At 47.4% G+C, this 23861-nt stretch overlaps 1 protein-coding gene across 9 annotated transcripts in view; it reads left to right on the plus strand.

The window, feature by feature from the left end:
• The window catches only part of fbrsl1 (fibrosin-like 1), a 267107-nt gene that overhangs the window by 211575 nt on the left and 31671 nt on the right, over positions 1 to 23861 (plus strand). For all 9 annotated transcript variants that reach the window (XM_041936625.1, XM_041936617.1, XM_041936624.1 and 6 more), the window contains one exon: positions 20212 to 20260. In XM_041936625.1, coding sequence (XP_041792559.1) covers positions 20212 to 20260 — 49 coding nt within the window. The remainder of the gene's footprint in view (positions 1 to 20211; positions 20261 to 23861) is intronic.

Genomic DNA, 23861 nt, shown 5'->3' on the forward strand with positions numbered 1-23861 from the left:
AATGCACGACAGAGCACCCGCGCGGCTCTTGGATATGTATTTCGTCGCGTTTTCTGCGTGAGATCGACAAATACTTTGGGGGATCTATTGTGGACGATCTGTCATCGGCGCTTTCACTGTCCGACTTGGAATCCTATGAGCGGCTCTGGCGTGACAAAGATCCAGTGTGTTCTCCGAAGGAGCCCCGATTAATGCCGGCAGAACTTTAATGAAGTCAAAGAAACTGAATTTCCCTGCTATTTCCTGAAGGTTTCGCCGCTTTTTCTTTCGAGTGACGGAGGGAAAATCGCCTCAGTGAAGATTTATTGTTCCGGCAGGTTTTTCTGTGTGCAGAGTTTTCTCATCGTCCAACCTTTGAACAATCCTTTTTTCTTTTTTTTTCTTCCCCAAATTGGATTTAACCCCAGCAAGGCTCGCTTGAATATCTTTCTGCATGCGTGTTCCAGCCTGGTTCATGTGGATATCCTCCGCGACCGATCTCAGCGCATTTGGACTCGGTAAGGTTTCATGAAATCCCGCCCATGCTTTTGTCGCTTTCATGGCTTTTGCAGGTGAAATATTAAAAGCAAACAATAATGTATATATTTATAAAAACATACAATAATGAATCGTTGTACTAAGATGCTCATTGTAGTCAGGGTTTTTCTGTGTAGCCCGTCCCCGCCGGTTGCAGGCGCATTTTCTCCAACGAGGCGCCCCGCACGTACTGTCGGCGACGCGGAGATGTAGCGGAGGCTTGAATAACACCCAAACTTACTTCACCCGTTTTTCATTTCAAAATAGCCTTTGCAAGGGTCGACATAATGGTGTGCGGACTCCCCAGCAAGCAGATCGCTGGGAATGGATGAAGTTACGTAAAGACTGGCGGCTGTTTTGCAGATATTTGCTGAAATTATCGCCAACATTTTGTTGCACGGTGGGTTTTGCTGTGTGAGCAGAACAGACGGGAGGTAGATATAAATTTACCACACTGTTTGCTCACATCCCCTGTTTTTTAAACTCAGATCCTCGTCTGTTTTATAGGTCGGCGCTTTGGTAATTGTCGCTATCGGCTATTATCCCGCACTCTTGAATCCACCACGCAGGACACTAACACAGTGCGAGTCTGTCCCGTGTCTGACTTAAACACGACCACGGGAGGAGCTGTTTAATTAGGTTTTCCTGTCCCATCGCGCCCAAGAATCTCAGCCATCAAGGTCAGGCCGGATCACATGTCGCCTGTTAATATTAGTTCAACACTTCTGGCACGAGTCTGCCGCTTTGTCACGGCTCTGCCAGAAATCAGATGTTTACGAGTCCATGCGTTTAAGAAGAACGCACTAAAACGCTCCCACAATAATCCTATAGGGGCTCAGACGCGCGTCGCAATTGTGAGCTTATAGTGATTTGCCCTAGTTTACGCTCTCCCAGGGTATTACTGTAATATTTCCATAGGGACCTCCAAATGTTGTGTTCAATAGTGACACTATCCCCCGTTAATCTGCGCTATATTTAACAGTCCTACTGTGAATACTATAAATATCCAACATTGTGGCATTTTCTGTGTCTTCTGATTTCACAATCACAAGCCACTTTTCTCTGTTGGATCTATTTTGCAGTATTTAAAGCACACTCTCTGGCTGAAGGTGCTACTTGTGTTTAAATTATGTTGTAGAATACTCTTTACTGATTATTGTATAGTGTTGTTTTTTCAGGGCGGGTTATTGCAGTGATTCAGTCTATGATTTGTCGAATATATTTCATTTGTTTCATAAATTGTAGAAATATTATCGCTGAGATAGACAGAGATAGATTTGATGCCACAATTGACTGATTTGGGTGGAAAATGTGGCTGAGTAATTTTTAAATTATTCCCGTCTCCATTCGCTAAATGTCCCAAACCTTTTCGCCTGATAAGACGCACGGAGAAATGTGTCTTTGTACTCATTGCTATGCTTGCCAATCACCGGTCTTTTACTGTGCTGCGGCTCCAGATTAGCTGTGTTGGAAATGTCATTTTGTTCTCATCAGGGCTGGCGCAAAACCAGCAGTGTAACTGATGCGGTCAGTGATGAAGTCTCAATAAAATATTCTCAGTCCATTATCTCGTCTTATTGCCTGTTAGTTCTGCATGTCTTTGGCTTGTAGAGTATATGACATTGTAGCACCAATCACTCTTCAACCTGATACTTCCACCACCTACACACTAAAATATGTATCTTTCTCTGCTCCCCAGCACCTATCTGTAATCTACTGCAGATGGGGCTCTGGAATTAGCTTGCAGAAACCTCTCTTATTCCTATCTTCAAAAGCCCATTTATCTCTAGCGGAAAGCTGATAAGAGACAGGCCTGCTTGGCAAATGTGATAAGAGGGTGAAAAATCCTCCAGCTATTTGTAATGTAAGAGTTCAGGCAGATCACAGCTGGGGAAGACATGACAAACCCAGCATCATGAGACTAATGCCTTGTGCCCCCTGAAGCCTGGATACGAGATAGAAGAAGAAATGGAGATTTATTCTGGATGTGTGCATGAACTCAGAAATGAAGGGGGGGGGGGCGTTCAACAAAACAGCCAAGCATTTGGATGCAACACCATGTTCTCAGTAGTGACGACAGTGCCTAAAACCTCAGAATATTATCAGTCGATATTGTAAAGTAATGCTTCAGGCTGCTAAGCTATTTTGAAGGGAGTGTTGTCTAGCTTTGAATATGCAACAATCTGTGAAATAAAATAGGAGAAAAGGAGGAAAATGTCAGTTAAATATGCTGTTGATGCATTTAGGGTTAAAGCTGTGCTTAGGGAGGAACATCTACTGAAAGTATTGTAAATCCCAACTGGAACCTGTCTAAAATGTGGAGCTAATCCAAATTGGCTTAGACTCTGAGACTTAAGCTGCCCTCTGCGAGAAACTCCAAGAAATATGGAAGCGAGCTGTGCTGTAGAATCACAAAACAACGTACCGTTCATGCCGCTGACCAGCTCAGGTCAGCAGCACTAGAATAGTGCTCAAGACGGCGTTTTCCTCATGTTTGCCCGGTGTTCCCGTCTGATTCACCGGACAGAGAGCCCTGGTCCTTGAGCACAGCCGCTCCACAGCATTAAAACTGAATGTCTCCCCGGTGCTGAATCTGATTCCTGTCTATCCGCGGACACGGCTTCGCCCGTGGTGCATGTTGCGTCTCACATTCATTTGTTAGTGCAAATACAGTGATCATCGTAAAACTAGAAGGATACATGAAGTGCGTCTGTTATAATGTATGTGGCCTTTCACAAAATTCACTGCCAGGGAAGCAAGTAGTTCTCTCATTCACAGACTTATGGGCCACAGGAGATGTGGATTGTTCCGAGGACATGTCATTACTGTGTAACAGATGACACATAGCATGTGATGTTATTCATACTTCAAGGACACTCCCCGAGCTCCACCACTTGTGGGTCCACAGTGGGAGATGGAGAATTTATGCTTGTCCCTGTGGCACTTGGATCTACGTCTTAATCCCGACAAGGGACTTGCCATAAAACACTCTCTCTACACCAAAAGCAGAGGGGGACTCAACAGAAGAGGAAGCCGCCGTGGAGCGAGGCGTTTGGCAGGCTTGTCTTTTAATGCAATCTGCAGAGATGTCTCTGTTTTTAACATTTAAGTTATAAATAACGCAAACGGCTGCTCAAGGCTTGTGGCTGTAAAGGGACAGGGAGGTGTTGTCAAAACAAAATGCATTTTTTCTCCCCATTTTATTGCGTGGCTGAGCTGGCTGTGTTATTAACTGTGCCGGACAGCGGGGGATTTATGTGCAGGTCCAAATGGAAGTGACCAGTGACCTTTCCCGTGGCGCTAGCCAGCTCTCAAACTGCCAGACAATGGACTGCTTCAACAATGAGCCGCGGCTCTTTGTCCCTCATCTCTTCATATGTGATGGTATTTCCTAAATGTGGGCATCTGCTCACTGAGAGACCTGGGGCTTGTGCCTCTGCTCATGTTTTTTCTCCTTTAAAAAAAGAAAAAATTCGCTCTCTCTCAGCTCCAAATGTCAACTGTGTGCTGCACAAAGCAGCCATCCAAGGCCCTTTGAATACCTCCAGGTGCTACCGAAGTCATATGTCAGCCAGTCACTCAGTCAGTGGGTAATGTGTGTTTCATGCTCTTGGCTGAATGTGGCGAGCTCTTTGCAGCGGCTGCTGAGCAACACGGTGCCTGAGAGGCAGGGTGGAAGTGGAGCGGGCCACAGCACTGGGCCGCAGCGCTGTTACAGGCATTCTCCTATGATGTTGTTATTGTTGACAAAGAAGTCCATCTTCACTTCAAACAGCTTCTAAATCCCATACATATTTCAAAAGAGCTCTCCCTTTAATCCCCCCAGTGCTTCTGCAATTATCCATCGACAGCAGTGCCTAGTGCAGTTCATGATCTAATAGAAGAAGGGGAGACAAACTAGAGGTCCTTTGATTCTCAGCTACTGAGCTTCTCCCGCTCTCAGCCTGCTCATTGGGACCCATCTCAAGGAGAGGTGGAGACACTTGAGTGAATTCCCCTTCTTTTGAAGCTGCCGACCTAGGTCAACCTGTAATTCTGGCAGCTGGCCAGTTCCTCGCCTTCCCCTCATCTCTCTCTCTCTCTCCGTCTCCCCTCACGATCTCCAAACAGTGCTTCCCCAAGTGCAGGTCGTGTCTTTTGTTACCTTTATGAGGCGTAATTAAATGTGCACGGCGTGGCACAGTGTTTGAGCAGGAACCCCAGGCGTGCCATTAGCCAGATGTGGCTGCTCAATCCTTAATGATAGAGGAACAGAGGCGGAGGAGACGAGCCCAGGAGTCCTTCATCACGCCATCCCGAGGTGTCGTGTGGGCCTAATTGCCCCATCGTTTTGTGCACCATACGAGTCCCCATGACACCTAGCTTCATGCATTCATTATGTAGTCTCCCAGTGCTACTTCAGGCTGTGGTGTTCCATGTATAACCAGAGGTGGGTGGTACGCTGCAGCTAGGCTTTTAGCCAGCAAGTATGATTCATGAGGGGAGTTCTTAACACCTTTGTTTTGAACATTGCACGCAAGAAGTGGGGTGATGTACTGCGCAATGCGGCGCATTAACAGTTTACAGTGTCTGACTGGAGAGGGTTTCATTGTCATGTATTGTCATCATGTGTGACTCTGAGAGGGATAAAAGGCAAATTTCTATACGCAGCTGCGGTTAAACATCCTTAAAGTTGCATATCGTTACTCGCGCTCAGTTGTGGCTGGGTCGTTAAGTGCAGAGGCTGCCGAGTTCTGTCAGTCCGTGTTCGAATAGTTGAGAATTGATGTACACGTCCTTGGAAGTGGGGCCAACCAGCAGAGTTAAGAAGCCACTTTTCTAGAAAACAACCTGCTTGTCTGTCTCTGCCTAGGGGCCTTGGGAGTGCCTAGGGATCAGACTGACAAACGCTGACTGATCGGCTCACATTCACACAGCGTTTCCTTCCAGCCTTGCCTGGGATCTTACTATTGAAAGTTCTCATATTTCCTCCTAAGCCCTTTCACTCGCAGTGTATTAAAGCCCCGCATCCCACTCCACCCCTCTCCCCATCTTTTAATCCAGCCCGCGTGTTTTTCCCCCTTAGTAAGCAGATTTGAGTCGGGAGCTTTAATTAGATGCGTCTTCTCCAGGATGCGGATGTGTCGGGTGGTCCGTGCACAGCCTGGGGAGCGTTGGGTGGAAATGGGCCTACATGCCAAACATACGGCACCCTCGCTGGAAAGCAGGCCCCTTCGTTAGTGAGGAACTGACGAGCTGCCGCTCACATTTGGGTAATTAACACCGCCACAGATTGTGGAACAGCTGTGCAATTTAGCACTGTGGCAACACCAGCGAGTCAAGAGAGACTCTGCAAACAGAGGATGGCTATGAAGTAGATTCATAGAGCACCTCACTCAGGCCTCATCCAATCCCTCTCCAGTGGCCAAACATAACGCATATCCTCAGCTACTTGGCAGAATGGCATGACAAATTATTAAAATCACATTATTTAAGGGAATTTCAGATGATGAATACTTAAGCAAAACAACAGAAAACTATTATTACAGTGTGGATGCTCACAGACCATGTGTGCTCATAAAAGACACAGAAACAGTGCCGACTTTTTTTTTGTCAGCCTGCAGTCAGCAAGTTTCAACACCTTTCTTTAAGTCACGGCCATGCGGAACAGCTTATATCCAGCGTGGCTGCGTCTAAGTTCTGTTTCCATGGACAATTTATGGCCAGGTTTTGGGGCTAGTCATCAGCCTTGTCTGCAGTTGTAGAGAATAGATGGATCATGTGTAAAAAACCTCTGCACTTTCTCTCCATGTAATTTAAGTTGCTTTTCATCTTTCTTTTCCTGGCAGTGCGTGGCCTGCCCCCACAAAACCAAATTATATGTGAGAAGTAATTAAAGCATCATGGTCTCCTTTTTGTTTCTTTTTGATTATAGTTAATGCGTACCATTCCGTCCTCCACTTTTATTCGCCTTGTTTTTTATCCCCACTGATCCGCAACATCTGGTTTTGGGTTTAACTGTCGGGGAGTGGTGAGAGTGTGGGGGGAAAAATGTTGGTACACATGCAGTTTAAGCTCGAGTATTTCTCTGCTGGCTTCTACCTGATAATTACTGAAAAAACACAAACATCCTGGGATATTTGGCTTTCGGTCAAGTTGTGAGCATTTTACAGTGACAGCCCAAAGACAGTCATTTGCAAGGCAACTTGTCTATATATGATTAAGGCCAGTATACATTTGTGTCACACTGGATAAAGTCAGATTTCCAAACAATAGGTTTTTTTGTGGCAAGAGCAAAGTAGCAATATGGAGCTGTGCAGTTAAGTGTGAGTCTTGCAGGCTTGAGCCCTGTTGCCTCTCGTCTCTCCTCTCCCCTCTCTGGCCTATCAAGTGTCAGTGACAGTGACATGCCCACGGCTGTCAGCAGGCCATGTCCTGGCTCCGTGCTCCGTCAGAGAGTGAATGGAGAGAGCCCAGGGAACTTGTTAAATTTCTGCTAAGCTAGGCTATGCTGACTTTGACAAGAGACATTTCCTCTGCCGCCATCATCAGCCGCAACTCAGCGAGCGAGCGGGGCAACGGAGACGATGCAACCATAATAATGTGAAAAATGTCTATCCGCAGTAATGCCAGGTGAAGGCAAACGGACAGGCAGGCAGCCAGCCTCTGCGATGTATTCTGGGCGGCTGGGCCGAGCCCCAGCGGGGTTGTCATTTATTTATCTATCTGCAGTGTCTTGAGAGGTGAGGTGAGGAGAGGAGAGATGGCAGAGGCTTCGCTCTACCAGAGGGGGCTGGCCCGCTCTTGAGAGATAGGAAATATAATTGGGCTGCTCTCACTCTTGGCTATGGCACCAATCAGACATTTCTCCCTCCCCCTCTCTCCCACCCCTGTTGCTTGCAGACATAGCTGAGGAGATGAGGCAGTGCTGGCCTTTCAGGCCCTGAGCAGGGACAACCCCAAACAAGACTTGTCACTTGTGCTTACAGTGGTATTTATTTGATCGGAGGAGGTTTTTCTTCTTTCCTCCCCCCAGCCCTTCCTCTGCTTTCTGCCGCTGCCTCTCTCTTTGGCCTGAGCCGTAATGCTGGAAACCTGAATGCAGCTTGGCTGAGGCTACCCATGACTACTGCTGTGCAAGGCAAATGACTTTGCTGTGAGGGACAGGCCACCTGTTAGTGACAGGGTGCGGGCTGAGCTGACGGAACAAGTGTAACTGTCAGAGAAGCAGGTTGAAGTCTCTCCCAGCAGGAGGTAGAGGGAGGCGGGAGAGCTGTTTCCACTGGCCCATCACCACCATATTGGCCCACACGTGCCCCCTGCTTTCCCCTACTGTGACCCAGTACTGTGGAAGCATTGCTATGCTAGCACCAACCACTGAAAGCAGAATTTGTCTAGATAGTCAGTGGGAGAACCGGAAGGTTCCCAGCCTGCCTGCTTTTTGTGAGCGTGCAAGCATGCATGCATGTGTGTGTATGTGTGTGTGTGTGTTTCTGTGATAGGGATCAGGGGTTGGCATGGTGGTCGATAGTGTAGGTAGAGCGCTGAAGCCTGTGAGCACATCTGTTTCAGCCACTCTAATTGTGTATGGAGGTATTGATCTGTAGTAGGTGCAAGGGCACTGTACCAGAAGTTCTTACCTCCCCACGCTGGCATCCAGCCAGGGTCCTGTCAATCTTGGATGCGGGTGACGGCCTGGGCGGGGATCTGAGTATTCAGAGAGCCATTACAGGGGTGCAGCGAGGCGTGCTCGGGTCTCCGATTACATGTTGGTGTGTGGCATGGGGTGGGATGCCATGCAGGTTCACAAGGCCAGCTGGGCGGCCCCTGCTGCAGTGCACCTGAGCATGTTTAAAAAACAGTAACGGCAGTAACAGTGAACAGGGCTGGTAAAATATGAGCCCCTGTTCCTTTATCAGTGGCATGGGATCCTTCACTGACTGTGCTACAACCTGTATGCTGGGAACCAGAAAGAATAAACTGAACAAGGCATGACGTGAGCTAACACCCCATACCCGTCATCACCCTACTGTGCCAAGCCTCAAGCCCCAACCCTCTTATCTCAAATCAATCATTAATTGTGCTGACAGAAAAAGTGTAAGGAAAAGATATTCTGACGGTTTCTCCTATGGGCCCAACAGAACAGGTCACCAGGCTTCTACTGCCTGTAATGCTAACCTTCTTCGTTTGGGACTCATTTGTGTACGTTGGCCTCTGCTGTCCATCCACACACATCTTTACCACTGACAGATATGAAATGCAAACACCCTTTTTTCCTTCTCTGCCGGATGAATAGCATGCAGTATAAAGGCCCTGGAGCCTGGACCAACTAATCCAAGGATTCTCTCAAATGTGAGAAAAGGGCTGCTTGAGCACACAAGCTGCTGCCTTGACTTCATTTGTTTGCATATCTCTTATTCAAATACAGACAGGAGCCACCTGAGCCAGGCTGAGTGTTTCTGGACGTGCAGATGTTGAAATGAAGTTCAAGGAAATTGAGGTTGCCGTAGAAAGACAAGCAGACAAGAGTTTTTAAATGACACAGCTAATTAAATGCTTATCAGCACGGCTTTGACAATCAACGGCTGGAGCGGGCATCCTTTTAAAAATGCACACAACTCAACATTTAGGACGTAGTTTAAGGGTGTAATTGTCAGGTTTGTTTTACTGACAGGAAACTGGTTTGTTAAGGCGATCCAGTGCTGTGATAATGAGCTGTTTAACCTACTCTGCAAAAAAAAAATCAATCCAATGCATTATGTACACACTCCAATAGTGTCACCAGAGCCAACATACTGGAAGTGAAAATGAGTGGCCCCTGCATGTGACTTGGCGTCCTTTTTTCCTCATTTAGTCCGCTCATACTCCCAAGGAAAACAAAGCTTTTAGCAAGCGCTAAGATATTCATTGTTGCCATCATGAACAAGCCCAGAAAAGGGTATTAGTGCTCCAGGGAATATTCTCTGCCTGTTGTTTTTTCTTTCCACTTGAATAATTTAAGGAGTTGCATGTAAGACAAAGTTGCGTTCACTTGCTTCATTATATTTTAATCCAGAGCAAATGATCCTGCGCATACACTTGGCATGGCCGACAACTTTTAATCGTCCTCGCTGCGGTGATTGCTCATAAATCTGCCCCAGCAATGCAAACACATCAAATATATCCTCCTCACCCCGCCCTCCTCTTCTGTCCAGGGATTTGTGTTCAGAGGGATGCCAGATCAAATTCCTCCACAGGTGTTATGTTATTATCAGAGATAACAGCCGGTGGGTTTGCGCAGAGTTCACCGGGGCTCATAAAAGAAGCTGAGCTCACAGAATAGCCAATTACTGTGCAACACATTAGTTTCTCGTTGTTGTGCAGTTATTGGAAATGTAGGTTGCCCGCGAGTGTTCCGCTACGATCCGAACTCCAGTCAAGTATTGACAGGCTGTCATCACTCTGTACGTGACACTGTAAGTCTATGCAATTCAGAGCTATTTCCCATGCAGTCGCAGCAGCGGCTGATCATTGTAACCGAAAACCACTAGTAACATGGCCGTTGTCAAGGTCAGGTCACAGTGTGGTGTGCTAGAATGATGTTACACAGTAAGTGTGAAGTCTAAAGCCATAAGCTCTCTCACAAGGTCTCTGCAGTTGTCGCGTTGGCGTTAAACTAGCTTGCGCTGGACTCCCTAGAGGTACGCAGTTAGCTCAGCACCCCGTCCATCACCTCCTCCCGTACAGAGCAAACCTCCTGGCATATCCCACTGATATGTCATCATGGTTATTTATACACTCCCATCCACCCAGCGTTAAGTCACACATCTGGACAGTCAGTGACAGGAGAGCTCAAGCGCTATGCCACATACAAAAGAGATGTGTGTGTGTGTGTGCGTGTGGGAGGGAGCCATAGCTCAGTTTAGAGTCAAAACCCTTTCACGTATTCAAGTGTAGAAATAAAGATGTCGACGAAAGGGCGACATCAGAGTCTAAAGGATGCGCTGGTGTGACGAAGCAGTGGGCGTGCTGTGGACAGCTGGGGTCCACGTTCTATATTAAATTCCTTCTGTAACCTCACAGCACAACACACTCAACCCACTTACAGAGCAGCCCTCAGCAGCGGCTTCTATCCAGCAGGTGGAAAATACTAAGAAAAAAAATGTCCGCTTTTCTTCCAACAGCAATCTCACCTCTCTGTGTTTGGAAATGAAATGAAAGTCTGTCCATTGTAAACAGCACCTTATGCTGGAAACACTGACCCCCAACAACCACCGCCGCCAATCTCCCCCTTTTATAAGGGCAGCTGAGCAGTGAAGGTATTTCTAACGGTGACTTCCTGGGCGTTGGGTGTCCTGGCCAACCCCGCAGTGAGGCCTCGGGGGGGAAGATTGGGTTGCAGCTGCCGGAAACCTGAGGCCTGATGTCTGCATCAAAAGTAAATTCCACTTAACGTGCCACATCCCTCTCCGACATGACCTGGGGGCTTTGGAGGTCTGAGGCTCCTTTATATAGTGCATACCGTGTTTGTTTGTGCTAGCAGGGTGGATAGTGTGCCTTAAAGTGGCAACGGGATGATGGCGTGAGACCAGTGAGACATTTGGCAAAGGGTGCTAGTCCCCCCTGCTCCATTTCCAGTTTTCCACTCCCCAGCTTGCCACCTCCCGGCGCCCACCCCCATTCCTCTGCAGGGCAAGTGGCTCTATTGATCCCGAGGGCCCGGCTGACTTCTGTGGTTGCAGCAGACATATGAGAAAGATGGCGCGATAAATTCCTAAATTCCCCTCGCCTCATTCCACCTGCTGCCGTAGTTTAGGAGAGACGCTGTTGCTTAAACCAGCATCAACGACTTCACACCCCCCGACCCCCCGCCCCCGTCGCACTGATAAACTGTGAGCTCAGCAGAGAGCCAAGCTGAAAGGTCAGGGATCACGGGCGTCCAGTGTGCGCATGGTGTAGGGTTCAGGGTTGTGGGATGCGGAATGGCCGGTGTGGAGCCTGGATCCCCCATAGAACCCACAGTCAGCCATTAACTCCCACCAGTATCAGAACAATATTTATTTGTGTTAGAGTGGAGGTGATTCATATTACTCAAAAATCACTGGCATAGTACGGGTGAGATCTGCCTCTCGCTGTGCATTTTTTCCTCTCATTAAAGGTGTCCGTGCCCAGAGGAGCAAACCGATGCCTACCACACATTTCCATGCGGTGCCAGCTCTGCCTTTTTGTCTCTTTGTGTGCTGTCTTTCTCTGCAGAAGAAATTCACTGTGTGTGGGTTGAGGCAAGAGAAAGGGTCACCGCTTTTTTATCGCTGCATTATTTAAGATCCTGTCGAGTTTGTTTTGCTTTTTTTTTTCTCCCCCCCTCTTAGCAAATTCATCCAAGTCAAAAGCGCAGTACAAGCTTAAGAGAGAGGAAGAAAGGAAGAATGTAACTTGTGTAGCCTGAGGTGGGCTATGACTCACCTAGACATTGTTCAGATGGAGTGAAGAGAAAACAAGTTCAATAGGAGTTTCTATTGAGCTGTGCTTAAAGCCACCTTTCTCTTAACAAGCTGCAGTGAGAGGTGGTTTGCCTACCAAGCTTGCCTGCAGCTCTCCGCAGGGCGATTATGTCACGGCGGGCCAGTCAGAATGATGTGTATCTCTCTGTTAGAAGGCAGCTCTACTGCAGCAAAGGCTCTGACTAGGAATATTATTATTATCTCCTCCAGGATCCTCTCCACAGCAACAACGGTGCCGCATTGTGAGAGCTCTGGAGAAAGCTGTTTTTGAAATAATCCGCCTGTCTGTTATCCTGCCTCTCAGACAATAACATCCTGAAAGGCTTTTTTACTTTCCACCACCCACACTGACAATGGGGTAAAGGCTTCACAACAAAAGGATGGTGTGGATATAGGGACAGTGAGTTTCCGTGACCCGTCCTATCACACCTCCTCGCGGGCCGCCCCGGGGGAGCCGGGATTTGGTCGTGGCTGTTGACCAGCCAATCAGGGAGCAGTGAGCCATGTCTTAAAGGGCTATCTGCCATCACGGAAGCCCGGAGAGCCAGAAGAAGCCACCGGTGCTCTGATCTATATCGGGGCCGGAGAGTAATGACGAACAGCCCCCTGATTCCGCTGGGAGATTACCTGCGGTTCTTATCGCTGCCAGCACACATTTGACATTAAAAAGGAAAGGAGGCCACGCCCTTTCCAGAGTCAGCTGTGCCGTGCTGAACAGAGCTACTGCCATCTCCTGCTTTTGTTTTTCCCTCTCTCGCCTCCTTTATCTCGGTCTTTCTCCCTCTTTCCCCATTTCCATGGTCTCAGGCAGGACTTAATCAAAGCACGCCGCATGTGCCACACTGACCCTTATCTCACCCTAAAATAGATACTACTAACTCCCTCTCCTGGTGCCCCCCCTACTCCCCGAAGCGTGAGAGAGCCACGCATGCTTTTAAACCACCGAGCTCAGATCTGGTGTGCATTAATTGAGTTAAATGGATTGCGATGGTCGAGATGATTTGTCTGTCGGCGTTTATTGCTACAATTTAGACTGTGCCTCATTGCATTATGCCACTTAATGAGAGCCCTTCGCAGCCGTTTTGTCTCTGCTGGTATTAACATGCACAGGTTCACTCCACAGGAGGAAGTGGGAATGTGCTGGCCCTAATTTCCTGCAAAATTTGGTTGATAATCAACTGATAGCGCTTGCTCCGGCTCTGTCATTGACATTTTCTAAATGGGATTTACTTTCCCTTTTTTTTTTTTAATTCCATACCTGTGTCTCATTTCCTTTCTGCAACTGTAATCTGTGAGGTTGGTCCATCCTTACACCCCCCCTTCCAGCCCACCTCCATCCTTCATCCCCGGCCCTTGCAGGGAGTTTGAGCCGGCCTGGATCCTCTCTGGTGAAATATGCCTTGTCCTTTTTCCTTCATTTCTCCTTATCTGGTTAGTGCTGGCTGTGGGCCTGCTGAGGCGTTGATTTGTGACCCTCTCTGTCTGCAGTGGCGAGAGACTTTAATGCAATGCGTGCCTCTGCCCTTCTCCCTACTGATGAAACAGGCCCCTGCATTCCCCTGATAGACTGCTAATTTGTATACTAAACTGACAGGCAGCCGTGATAAGGGCTAGCAACTGCTGCACAGCCAGGGGAGGGGGGGGGGGGGGGCGGTGCGGGGTGCGGTAAGCGAGACGAAGGGTAATATTTTACACAAAGCTCAAGCCCCCCTGCTCCTCTCTCGGCATTCATTTCCCTGCGTCTGTTGCTAGGGGGAGAGGGAGCAGGAGTTGTCAGCCTCTGTCGTGCACATGCACATGCATATACGTGGCTGTGAAAATGGCACTCGGGGCTAAACATAAAGAGGTTTGTGTGTGTTTTGGGTGCGTGCACGGAGAGACCACTCCATTCTACACGGTCACTATGGAATTCATTATCATCTTAATGATGCTCCAGTCGAGGCGAGTATCTGTCGGTTGACAGTTGCGTGGGAGGCTTCTTCTCTCTTTTCCGTTCATGCTGTATATCCCATCATGCTCGCTGGGGGTTTGCAGTCTTGCTGGCCCACACCTGTTCTGACAAGCAGGCGGCGGCGGCGGCGGTGGGTGGGAATTGGAGGTAAGGTAGATGCTGCCTGTTCCCCGCCCTGGGAACGTGTAGCACTGCTGCGGCTTATAATAAACGACCGCTCGGGAGGTCATTAAGTTTCTGGAACGGTGCGAGGACAAATGCAGGGGAGATAATTAATTTGGTGTCTCCCATTGCAGCCTGGGAGCTGTAGGCTCGCTGTTCACGGCTAATGCAGCGTTTATTCTTAAAGTAGCATTAGCGGACGTCTGGGATGAAAGGGTGGTGGTGGTTGAGGGCCCTGAGTGGGTGCTGATAGAAGCGTTTATCAAAGCACCGAGCAACTCCCACATGAATAGAGGAAAATCAAGCCCCTGCTAGAGCTTGACTGATAGGTGTTTTTACCATGTCAGTCCTGATAAGCTTCTCTATGTCAGCGTTCAGGATCATTGTGTGAGCTTAAAACTGTCTTTTTTCCACACAGACAACACAAATCAGGAGTCAGAATGTGATATTAGAATCGTTCAAGGGTTTCCTTAAGACAGCCATTGTTAATTCACCTGTAATAACGCACTAGGACAAACAGCTTCATCCTCATCAGAGTGGAGCTGGGCGAGAGGTTTTTGCTTAAAAGAAAATATGCGTGGGTACAACCCTGAAAAGAGAGGGAACGTCGGGCTTCAGGTGAAGGTAAACGCGAAATTGGACGAGAGGGCGGTGAAGGAGGAAGTTGACAGTGATGAAACGCCCCGCAGGGAAGCAAATGAACAGCGTGTTTGTGGGTGCGTGTGCTGAGTGCGGATCTGTGGACAGACAGGTTCGGCCAGGGTAATTGAGAGCCGGATCGCCTGTGCCACGATATGTGCCCTCATGCCTGCTTCCCTTCTCCTCTTTCTCACTCTCTCTAGGTATTTTTTTTCCTTTCTTTCATGCTACCTGATAAGTCTTTTAGTGCCGCGTGCTGTCACATCAATGCAGCTCAGATTAGCCGTGCGCTCTAGTACAGGACGTTTGACCCACTCGTGACGCACGCACAGCAGCGTGTTCAGTTTGTTTCCTTTGCTCTATTACCCATCCTGGAGCAGGACAACATGTTTCCAGCTGCAGCAGCACCGAGCAGAGTCAAGTTGATTTCATCTGCTTCTGCGTGTCATTTCGTACGGCTGATCATCTTTTGGGCTTCCCCTTTAAATTGGTTTTGATATTGAGCTGCCAGCGTTTTCAGTCTCTTTTCAGGGAGCAAAGTGTCAGTTTGGGAACTCGCTTTTGGTTTGTGATATATGAGTGTTAAGATTAGCCGCCTTGCCACTTGTCCTACAGCAGTCTGTCAAGAACTTACATGCGCCAAATGACTTAGAACTAAATTGTAATTATAGTCTTTGCAGGCATGGGCCCCCAACAAAGCCTTCTGACAGGTTCCTTTGTTTTCTCGCTACAGCTGTTGTGATAGCGCTGCCAGCCTGTGTAAAAATTATCTCTACCAGGGAGGGGAACGGCTTTACCTGCTTCGCTGGGATGGGGGGGGGGCTGATTAGCAATTTGGTTTTATTTAGTCTGGGTTTACCTAACCTCTGGCTGCAAGATTCCTTCCTGTTTAGAGATAATTTGCTCAGCTCCAAGGAATGCAGGCCAGGCAATAGGAGCTCTCAGATCAAAGGTAGATGGACGGCCCGGGGATCGTTTGATATAAAGCAGGGGGCCTGGTGGGTGGGGGGTTATGGGGAGAGAAATTGGTCTCTCAGCAGTCTTTACTAAATGAGGTTAATTGAATCTGGGTAATTGCTGACCTTCCTGTCTCGGTGAAATCACAGCCTTAACTGATCAATGCCTTTCATAAATTTATGCCTGAAGGTCATTCGGTTGATTATACCGCCCTCCCTCGCCGCCTGCACAGCCTCGCTCAGTCGGCCCATTGTGCTTAAATTAAGCAGGAAAGCGTTTTAACACTCAAAAAAAAGTGCAATTAAGCTTGTCTCAGATTTACTAAATTAATTAGCTTGCTGTGTTGTTAAGTAAAAGCGATGTGGACATGGAAAATTTGCAAAGATTTTTTTTTTTTTCCCCCCGTGCTTCTTTGCTGTGACAGCAAATGCAATTTCGCCTCGCAGTAAATGTCTCACTTATTGCTAGCGAGGGTTTCTGCCTCTCTGCTCTCCCTCTGCGGCTCTGCTATTATCTGGAGATTTATGCCGCCAATAAGTCATCGGTGTTCAGGGAAGTTGGGGACTTTTTAAAACAAACAGCAGTGTAATTTGTAATTTGGCATTCCCTAAATCTGGGAATTATGGTTCTGCGTGTGGCTCTTCAGGGAGTTAGCACTCTGATGGTGGGTTTACTGGCCCAGCTCCCTCCCTGGCCTCCTTCTTTTTCTTTCTCCCCCTCATTCCTTTTACGCCTGCCGAGGAAACGGAAGGATTTCACAGCTGCTGAGAGCTGGGCCCCGGCTGGGCCCTATGACCTCCCTCTTGCTTTTTTCCCCCCTCCCTCAGTCTCACTCCCTTTTTTCTCTCTCTCTCCAGCAGTCTCTTTCCTCAGGGAGCTCTTGTGTGGCTCAGAGGAAGCTGAATCATAAAGCATGGCTAATGAATAGAATAGGGAAGGAAAGCTGAGGCCTGCTGACGGCCCTCCAGAGAGGAGGCCAGGCCCCTGAAGCCCCAGGCTCAGATAGCAGACGGCCCCCTCAAAGGTCAGGCTTCCTGCGGCCCGCTCCAAGGGCTTTTGGCTTCCAGGCAATGTGGCTTGAATTTCCCCCCATTTTTTTTTTTTTTTAATGGTTAAATTTCCCTATTTCCTTTGGAAAACCTGGCCTTTGCTCCTCTTTTTTTTTCTTTGTCTGTCTCTTTTTCTTGATATATATTTTCCCTCTGTCTCGTCTTTCCCTCTCTGTTTTTAATGGCAGCCAGGGCTGCCTCAACAAAGAGAGTGTGAAGAATTTGTTATACATGACCTCTGCACACCACAACCGCAGGCAGCGCAGACTGCCGGCAGCACAGCCCCGTGAAAAAATGTCAACTTGACCAGCGAAACCCAGAAAGTTCTACAAAAACAACAGCCAGCCAAATCAGGGCTCTGCTTTGACATGCCTTTTTAAGAAGTGCTTTTGTAAGCCGGCCTTGTAATTGTGGATTATACAGCTGACTCATGCAGACTTGGCAGGTGCAAAACACAGCATTAAAACCTAAATATTGGTTGTTGATGTTACTTGGAATACGTTGGGAATATAAAACAGCTCGCTGTGCACTCCAGAATAGGCCAGAATAGGAATAAGCAGAAGTAGGTCGTCTTGGCACATGGCAAACACAGCATTTTCTGTTCTCTTTCTTGGGAACGTTATGTCTGCCTTGCTCTCTGGATAACCACTCTGGTCGTAAGAATTGTTTTAACTGTTACAGTGAGTTATGACATGACCGACCCTGTCTTTTTTTTTTTTTGCTTTTGTGACCCCGTGCCACACTAAGCAAGTCCCTGAGCCAGCTCCCGTGTCCATTTGACAAGCTTCATTTCATTCTGAGCCCATATTTTTCTTCCAGGGCCTCCGGGGCCGTGATTCAAGGCTGAGGTTGCGCTGCTGCAGCGCCGAGGCTTGGTACTGGAGCGTTTAATGTCGTCCAAAGCTAACAAAGAGCCTGTGTTGTAGCCTGGCGCCCCGGTTCTGGGAGACTGAAAGAGGGCAATGCACGACACTCTGTCTTTCCTCTATAGTCTGCTGTAAGAGGAAACAGGAAACAACTCTATTCAGCTGAGTGTTCGCCCTCCTTTAAATGTCCTGCATATCAAGGCAAAACTGAAGAGGGGTTATTGACCTCCGCTTTCATTTACATCAGGTTATTGAACTACCTCAAACACACTGGTTGACCAGTCTTTCTGCAAATACTGTAGTTCTTTAACCTCATAACTACTGTGGTCGCAGACGCTGAAGGCCATCACTAAAAATGACACTGTTGAAGAATTATTTCTTTGCATGATTCAAATTTAACAGCCCAGAGTCTGTTAATGCTGACTGAGAGCAAATTTATCATCAGAAGCTTTAATATGCAACATGTCTGCATTAAAATGTCTAACAATGGCTAGACCTATGTTATGTATTTTATCGATGTGTGTTCTTACATGATGCCGAATGTGTCCAACAATGTTAATACCCAAAGAAGTCTGTGATTTTATTCAAGGTAAAGGTGTGTTTCATTTGCTCGCTTCACTTCCTCTCTATTTGCCAACAAGGGAGACACCAGGTGATGCTTCAGAGAGCGAGGAAGGAAGTTTCCAGGGCAGCTTACGACAACAACTCCCATGATGCATCACAGTGTTATCAGACTACATCTTTTGTTACTTTTTGATTGAGACTTCTAGTGGCAGAGAGTCCGTACAGTACTGTGCGTCTGCGCAGCTGACTTGTGGATGTCATGTATCACCGTTGTTGATTAACCTTAGAGCGTAGTCGCTGTAGAATTTGGCTTGACTCGGCGCCATCTCTCCACAATTATCAACAGATTTTTTTTTTCGTGTTTTTAGCACACACAGCTGTTTACGTGTATCTTTCGTCGTGGTTCCTACCTGTGTTTTACATGGCCGCCGTGTGAATAAAGGAGATTGTTGAGACAGTCGGGGCTCTCGCTCAGCACTGTTGTGGTTAGCGCGGAGACGAGACATCAGGCAGAGACAGACAAACACTGTGGAGAACAGTAACACAGTGGCAGTGAAGGAGAAATTGGGAGGTCTTGGAAAGAAGAGGACGCCCTCAAAACACTTGTGAAAGAACTAACACGGATGCCAAGGACAGCCATCTGTGTTTACAAAATCATTTGCTTTCTCTATTTGTCTCCGTCTCTCTTGCACTCACTCTGATTCACTGTTCATTCTTTACATATGCTCCCTTTGTGCCGCATAAAATACAAGCATGGCAGTTAAGGACACTCGGGCCCTTTGGTAGGAACATATGTTCAGCTCTTGCAGCTTTTTACAAGTGTGCAGAACCCAGATGAGAGGATCTAACGCAAAGTGAAACCGTGGCTTTAAACAAAGTCCCTATATGGGCTGATATTACAGGCAGCGGAGGATTTTCATTGTTAATAATATCATCCGAGCACACAGACGTTTTGCTATGGTGTCTTGCACAACACCGGGTTTTGCGTGGATTTACTGCTTTTCCGTCATAGTGTTTAAAAATTTCCCATCTGGCATGGGAACGTGTATTTTTGTAAAAATGTATGGTGTGTTTTGATTTAGGTGGAGCTTGCCAGAATCTACGTATCCATCTAAAAGCAGAGAGGAGAATATCCTCCAGTGTTTAGTCTAGAAGTCTCCGCTATCACTTCATAGTGAGATGCCTTTCTGCCTCAAGTGACTCAACCTCCAGTTGACTGTAGTCCACCAGGTTTCCACTGCAGCCAAGTCAATCACAACTGTTTTTGACCCAATGCTGTTTTTTCATTCAACCTTTATTTAATGAAGTCCCATTGACATCACAAAATATGTTTTTCAAGGGCGCCGTGGCCAAGATAGCAGCACTGCAGTGTTTCAAAGCTCACTCACACGAACATTAAAAACACAAAAACCAAACATACAGTGTTAACTCACAGAATCATTTGCATGTATTTACTTACAGCATGTACTCATACTCTCTGATATTGAATTTGTGAGATAAGCATATTGCTTTTAGACTGGAACCGCATTCTATTCATGAAATATTTTTACTTGATTCAAAATATTGCAGAACAAAATGTGATTTCTGAGCGGCTGCATGCACGCAGGAGCCTTTGTGTTCTAATACTGCATAGCCCCTTTCTGACTTCCTCCGTCTTTGACAGCCTTTCTTTTGAGGGTTTTCAGGTGGCACAACAGTGCCACCTATTGTTACCTCGACAGGAAAAAACCAGACAGGGACCATCAGGTACAGAGGGAGCTCTTCTCCTTGGCTGATTAGAGTCTTTTGATGGACTGTGTGGTGCCGTGTGTGGCAGCTGCACTTTTATTCCAACCACTTGTGACCACATTTGTTGCTGAATAAACCTTTTACTGGGCAGACAAAATGTGCGTCAGTGCGCTTGCATTAGTTTTGATGAATAATCTTCAATTACGTGACTGCGTTCTTTTATTTTTATTTTTTTTAATTACGACTGACGTTAAAGCTTGCCACTGATTCAGCTCATCAGACAAACCCACTAAAGGTCTGCCTTCTTGTTTTTCCAGGTGTCTGATGTAGGATCAGAGAAGCTCTTTTCCCCTACCACACCCAAAGGTAAGAGCCCGCTCTGTTTTCTTTCCGCCTCTGCCTCATTCATACTCATAACAACAACTGGGTTTTTGCGAATGAGTCCAAATCTCCTCCGCTCTAATCCTGCAGCTCCCATTCAGATTTAAATGTCAGCAGACATTAACAAGGTCTGGTGACTACATATGCATACATTTTTGCCTGGGTGTGGAATAGCGTTTCTTGGACGACCCCGCCAAAGGCTTAGCCCTCCTACATATTGGTTCATTAGAGGGGATTTAGAGCCTCCCTGCCACATGCTCCCACAAATGGGAACTTCCCTCAGGCAATACAAGCTCTCTGACAGCAGGCCTGGACCATAATGGATGCCAAAGGAAAGAGAGAAAGAGCTTTGTCAGCCCCCCAGACAACACAAATAGTGTGTGCGCGTTCACATGCACATATGTGGCTTATAAGGCCTTTGCTTCTGTATGTTTATGCATGATTTCACGTAACTTAATGCTTTTGTGTGTCCGTGTCCAATCACATACATGTGTTGGTGTATGCCGCATGCTGCACCTGTTTATTCACTCAATGCAGTGATGCTTGCCGGGTCAGAGCAGTGGGAAGGTGACAAGTTGTGGGCGCAGGGAGCCGGGGAAGGGGAAGTAGGTGCAATCAGCCTACTAGTGACAGATAGCAGCATGCAGACCACGTCCCCCCAGGGCAGGAACCAGGAAGCAGGACCATTAACACAAGCAGAGGAGGAAGGAGGTGGAAGTGCGCAACAGTGTAAACTGTGGCCATATGAGGAGTATTCAGGAGGGGCGGTGTCTGCAGGACAGACGGGACAAACAGATCGGCTTGCCTCAAGTGGACTGTTGAAAATGTCATCGTAATAGACACCATGTTAGTGTAAACCAGGATGGTACTTCAACGTATTTTACTTTTCTTTTTATTTGTTGAAAATGTGTTGAGGGTTTTCTGAGGTTGAGACTGTAGCAAAAATGTAGCATTCAAATTTAACTACACATAGATTAGATGTTGGCACGACAGGGCTAGAGATCATTGTCCTGCGGTCGGCGCAAAAACAGCTTTCACCGCTTTTGTTTTGTTTTTCATCTTGGTTTTAATTTGGTTCACCACTCCTCTGGATTTTACCCACAAGGGGATGACATCTGCAGCGTCAGTGTAACTCCACCTCCCGTCTTTTGACAATCACTAATTGGGGGTTTTCGTTTACCTCCACGTCCAGCGAAAGCTCGGTTCCCTCTCGACGACATATGAGGGTGTTGCTTGGTGTAGCACAGTAGCTTTGACTGCTTAGTGGAAAAGCGTGGCTGACAAGGAGGAGAGAGAGCAGGCCTGCCGGCAGTGTGATGTAGATGACCTGTGACCGTCGTCGGCCTCGTGAAACAAGCGTTCACAGTGACAATGACTTCCAGACTTGCATGCTTTAGAAAGCAACTAGACCGCGTCCGACTCCATCTACTCTGCGCCAGGCAGCTGGACTACCGCTGTTGTCAGCTGTCAGGGTGTTGACTTATTTTCTTTGCATGCCCGTACAGAACATGGCCGCAGATAAACATACTCCGCCGCGGAGAACTGCTAGCACAGGCACATGCACGGACACACAGCCGTTGCCTTTTACACGCACCCGCACACTCCGACACCCCTGACATGTCAGATGGCGAACGAAGGCCTCTGTGGATCTTGCTAATGTGCACACAGGGCTGAGGATTAGGACCGTGGAATTACATCCAGATAATCCAATCAGCGTCTCTCCTGATTGTCACACAGATCAACCAGATCCTGTTTGGAAGAAGCAGTAATGTAGAAGAGGGGCACCAGATTAGAATGAAGGGTTAGGAAGGGTGAAACAGCAAAGAAATCAGCAGTGTGATGAAGTGATTTGATGATGACGAGGAAGACGTTATCACGCTACAATTGCAGAGCTGCCGCCAGCCGGCTCGCTCCTCCTGCTCCAATGTTGATGTTTTGCGCTGTAATGGGTTCTAGGACAGTGTTTGTTTCTGGCCTAGACTGGCTTCTCTGTGTGTAATGTGTGTATGTGTAATGCAGAGCAGCCCACAGGCTGTTTTCCTCTAGTTTAAAATGTGGCGTATGTGTCCCATTACCGGTCTCGCTCATGGTCCTGTGGGACCAATGAAAAGCCCGCTTTCCTCTGATCACCAGGCCTGTTGAGTTGTTGGCTGCAAGACACTCTGACAAATGCACACACACACACACACACACACACACAAACATTATGGCACACATAAATTTATAATGCCGTGATGATGTTTGGCTTGCACATCTCTCTAGGTAACGACTGTTGTTTCTTTTACCGCTTCCTTGCTTTTCAACGTTGCGCTCCTCTCTGAACTTTATTTTGGTGAGCAGTTATGGGTACAAACAGTTGAGGTTAAGTCCAAATTGCACACAGGCCCGCAGTCTGTCATGTTAATGAAACGGTTCAGGATTAATAGAGGAGAGGAAAGACCAACATTGTAATCAGCGAAGGCAGAGCGCTGTAATTATGCATACTGAACATGGCTTTGGGCAAAACCCAGACACCCTTGCCTTCTTCCTCTCATATTTACTTTTCGTCATCTCTACGTCGCCTGTCTGTTGACACCCTATTATAGATGCAAGCCAGCAGCGCCGATAATAGCACAAGCTAATAGTATCTGTAATACCACACACTGTGCAATTCCCTTCGGATGTTGTTACCCAAGAGCGAGCACAAGTTCTGCAAAATGTCTGTCTGTGTTGGTGGTTATGAGGTAGGAAGGTGCAGCAAAGGCCAGGCATTATCTAACAGTTATTGGTTTTTTGTTTATTTCCTGTCTTAAGCCTCCTGCAAATTATTGATTTCCTGGAGGATGGCATGTTTAAGTAAAAGCACTATGAAGCCTTGTCCTCCACTCAGGGCTACTGTTATTGAATTGCAGGTCAGAGTTTACCGTTGTCACTTGCTTGAAGGCGAACGAGAAGCTAAATGTAGCTGCTGAGCATGTTCGGGGCACCTCCACAGAGCACAGATAAACACTTCACTGCTAGGCTTTCTTATAACATTTCACAATGCTGCGCCTGTGGAAGTGGTTGGGAGTTATCACCTAGCTGTCACCAGCTAGAAATATCTGAGAAAAACACTTTGGAATCTGCTGTAACTATGTTGAATGTTGTATTCGTGGGTTCTGGAGCAATAAGTATTGTCTAGGCGAGGTCTTTCGCTGGCCCTTTGTACTCTCTGAGGTCCGGTTGTCCGAGCAAGGTGCTACCTTCCATGGTGTTAGGATAAACCCGCGTGCTGCGCCGTCCACCAGACGAACCTGGGGCATCTTGGGATAGCAGGAGAAAGATTGGTAGAAAACCCATTTCTGAAGTGGATTTGTGCCCTTGTAATCCTGATTAATTTTGACCCGTTGTGCTCATTTTAAACAGAGCATTACAGTAAGCGTGAACACAGCAAGCTCCGGGGCGAAACCAGGAGCTTAGCGGCTTTGGGAGGCTTAGCTGCAGATGGCATTTTAAGCCGGACTTAATAAATTGTTTCCATTAAACTTACCGGCCCACACATACTGGATTAGACCAGTGGAACAAAGGAAGGAGAGAGCGTGCAGACGAAGAAGAGGGGGGGAAAAAA

The sequence above is a fragment of the Chelmon rostratus genome, chromosome 5 (assembly GCF_017976325.1).
Source record: "Chelmon rostratus isolate fCheRos1 chromosome 5, fCheRos1.pri, whole genome shotgun sequence".
Taxonomy (NCBI): domain Eukaryota; kingdom Metazoa; phylum Chordata; class Actinopteri; order Chaetodontiformes; family Chaetodontidae; genus Chelmon; species Chelmon rostratus.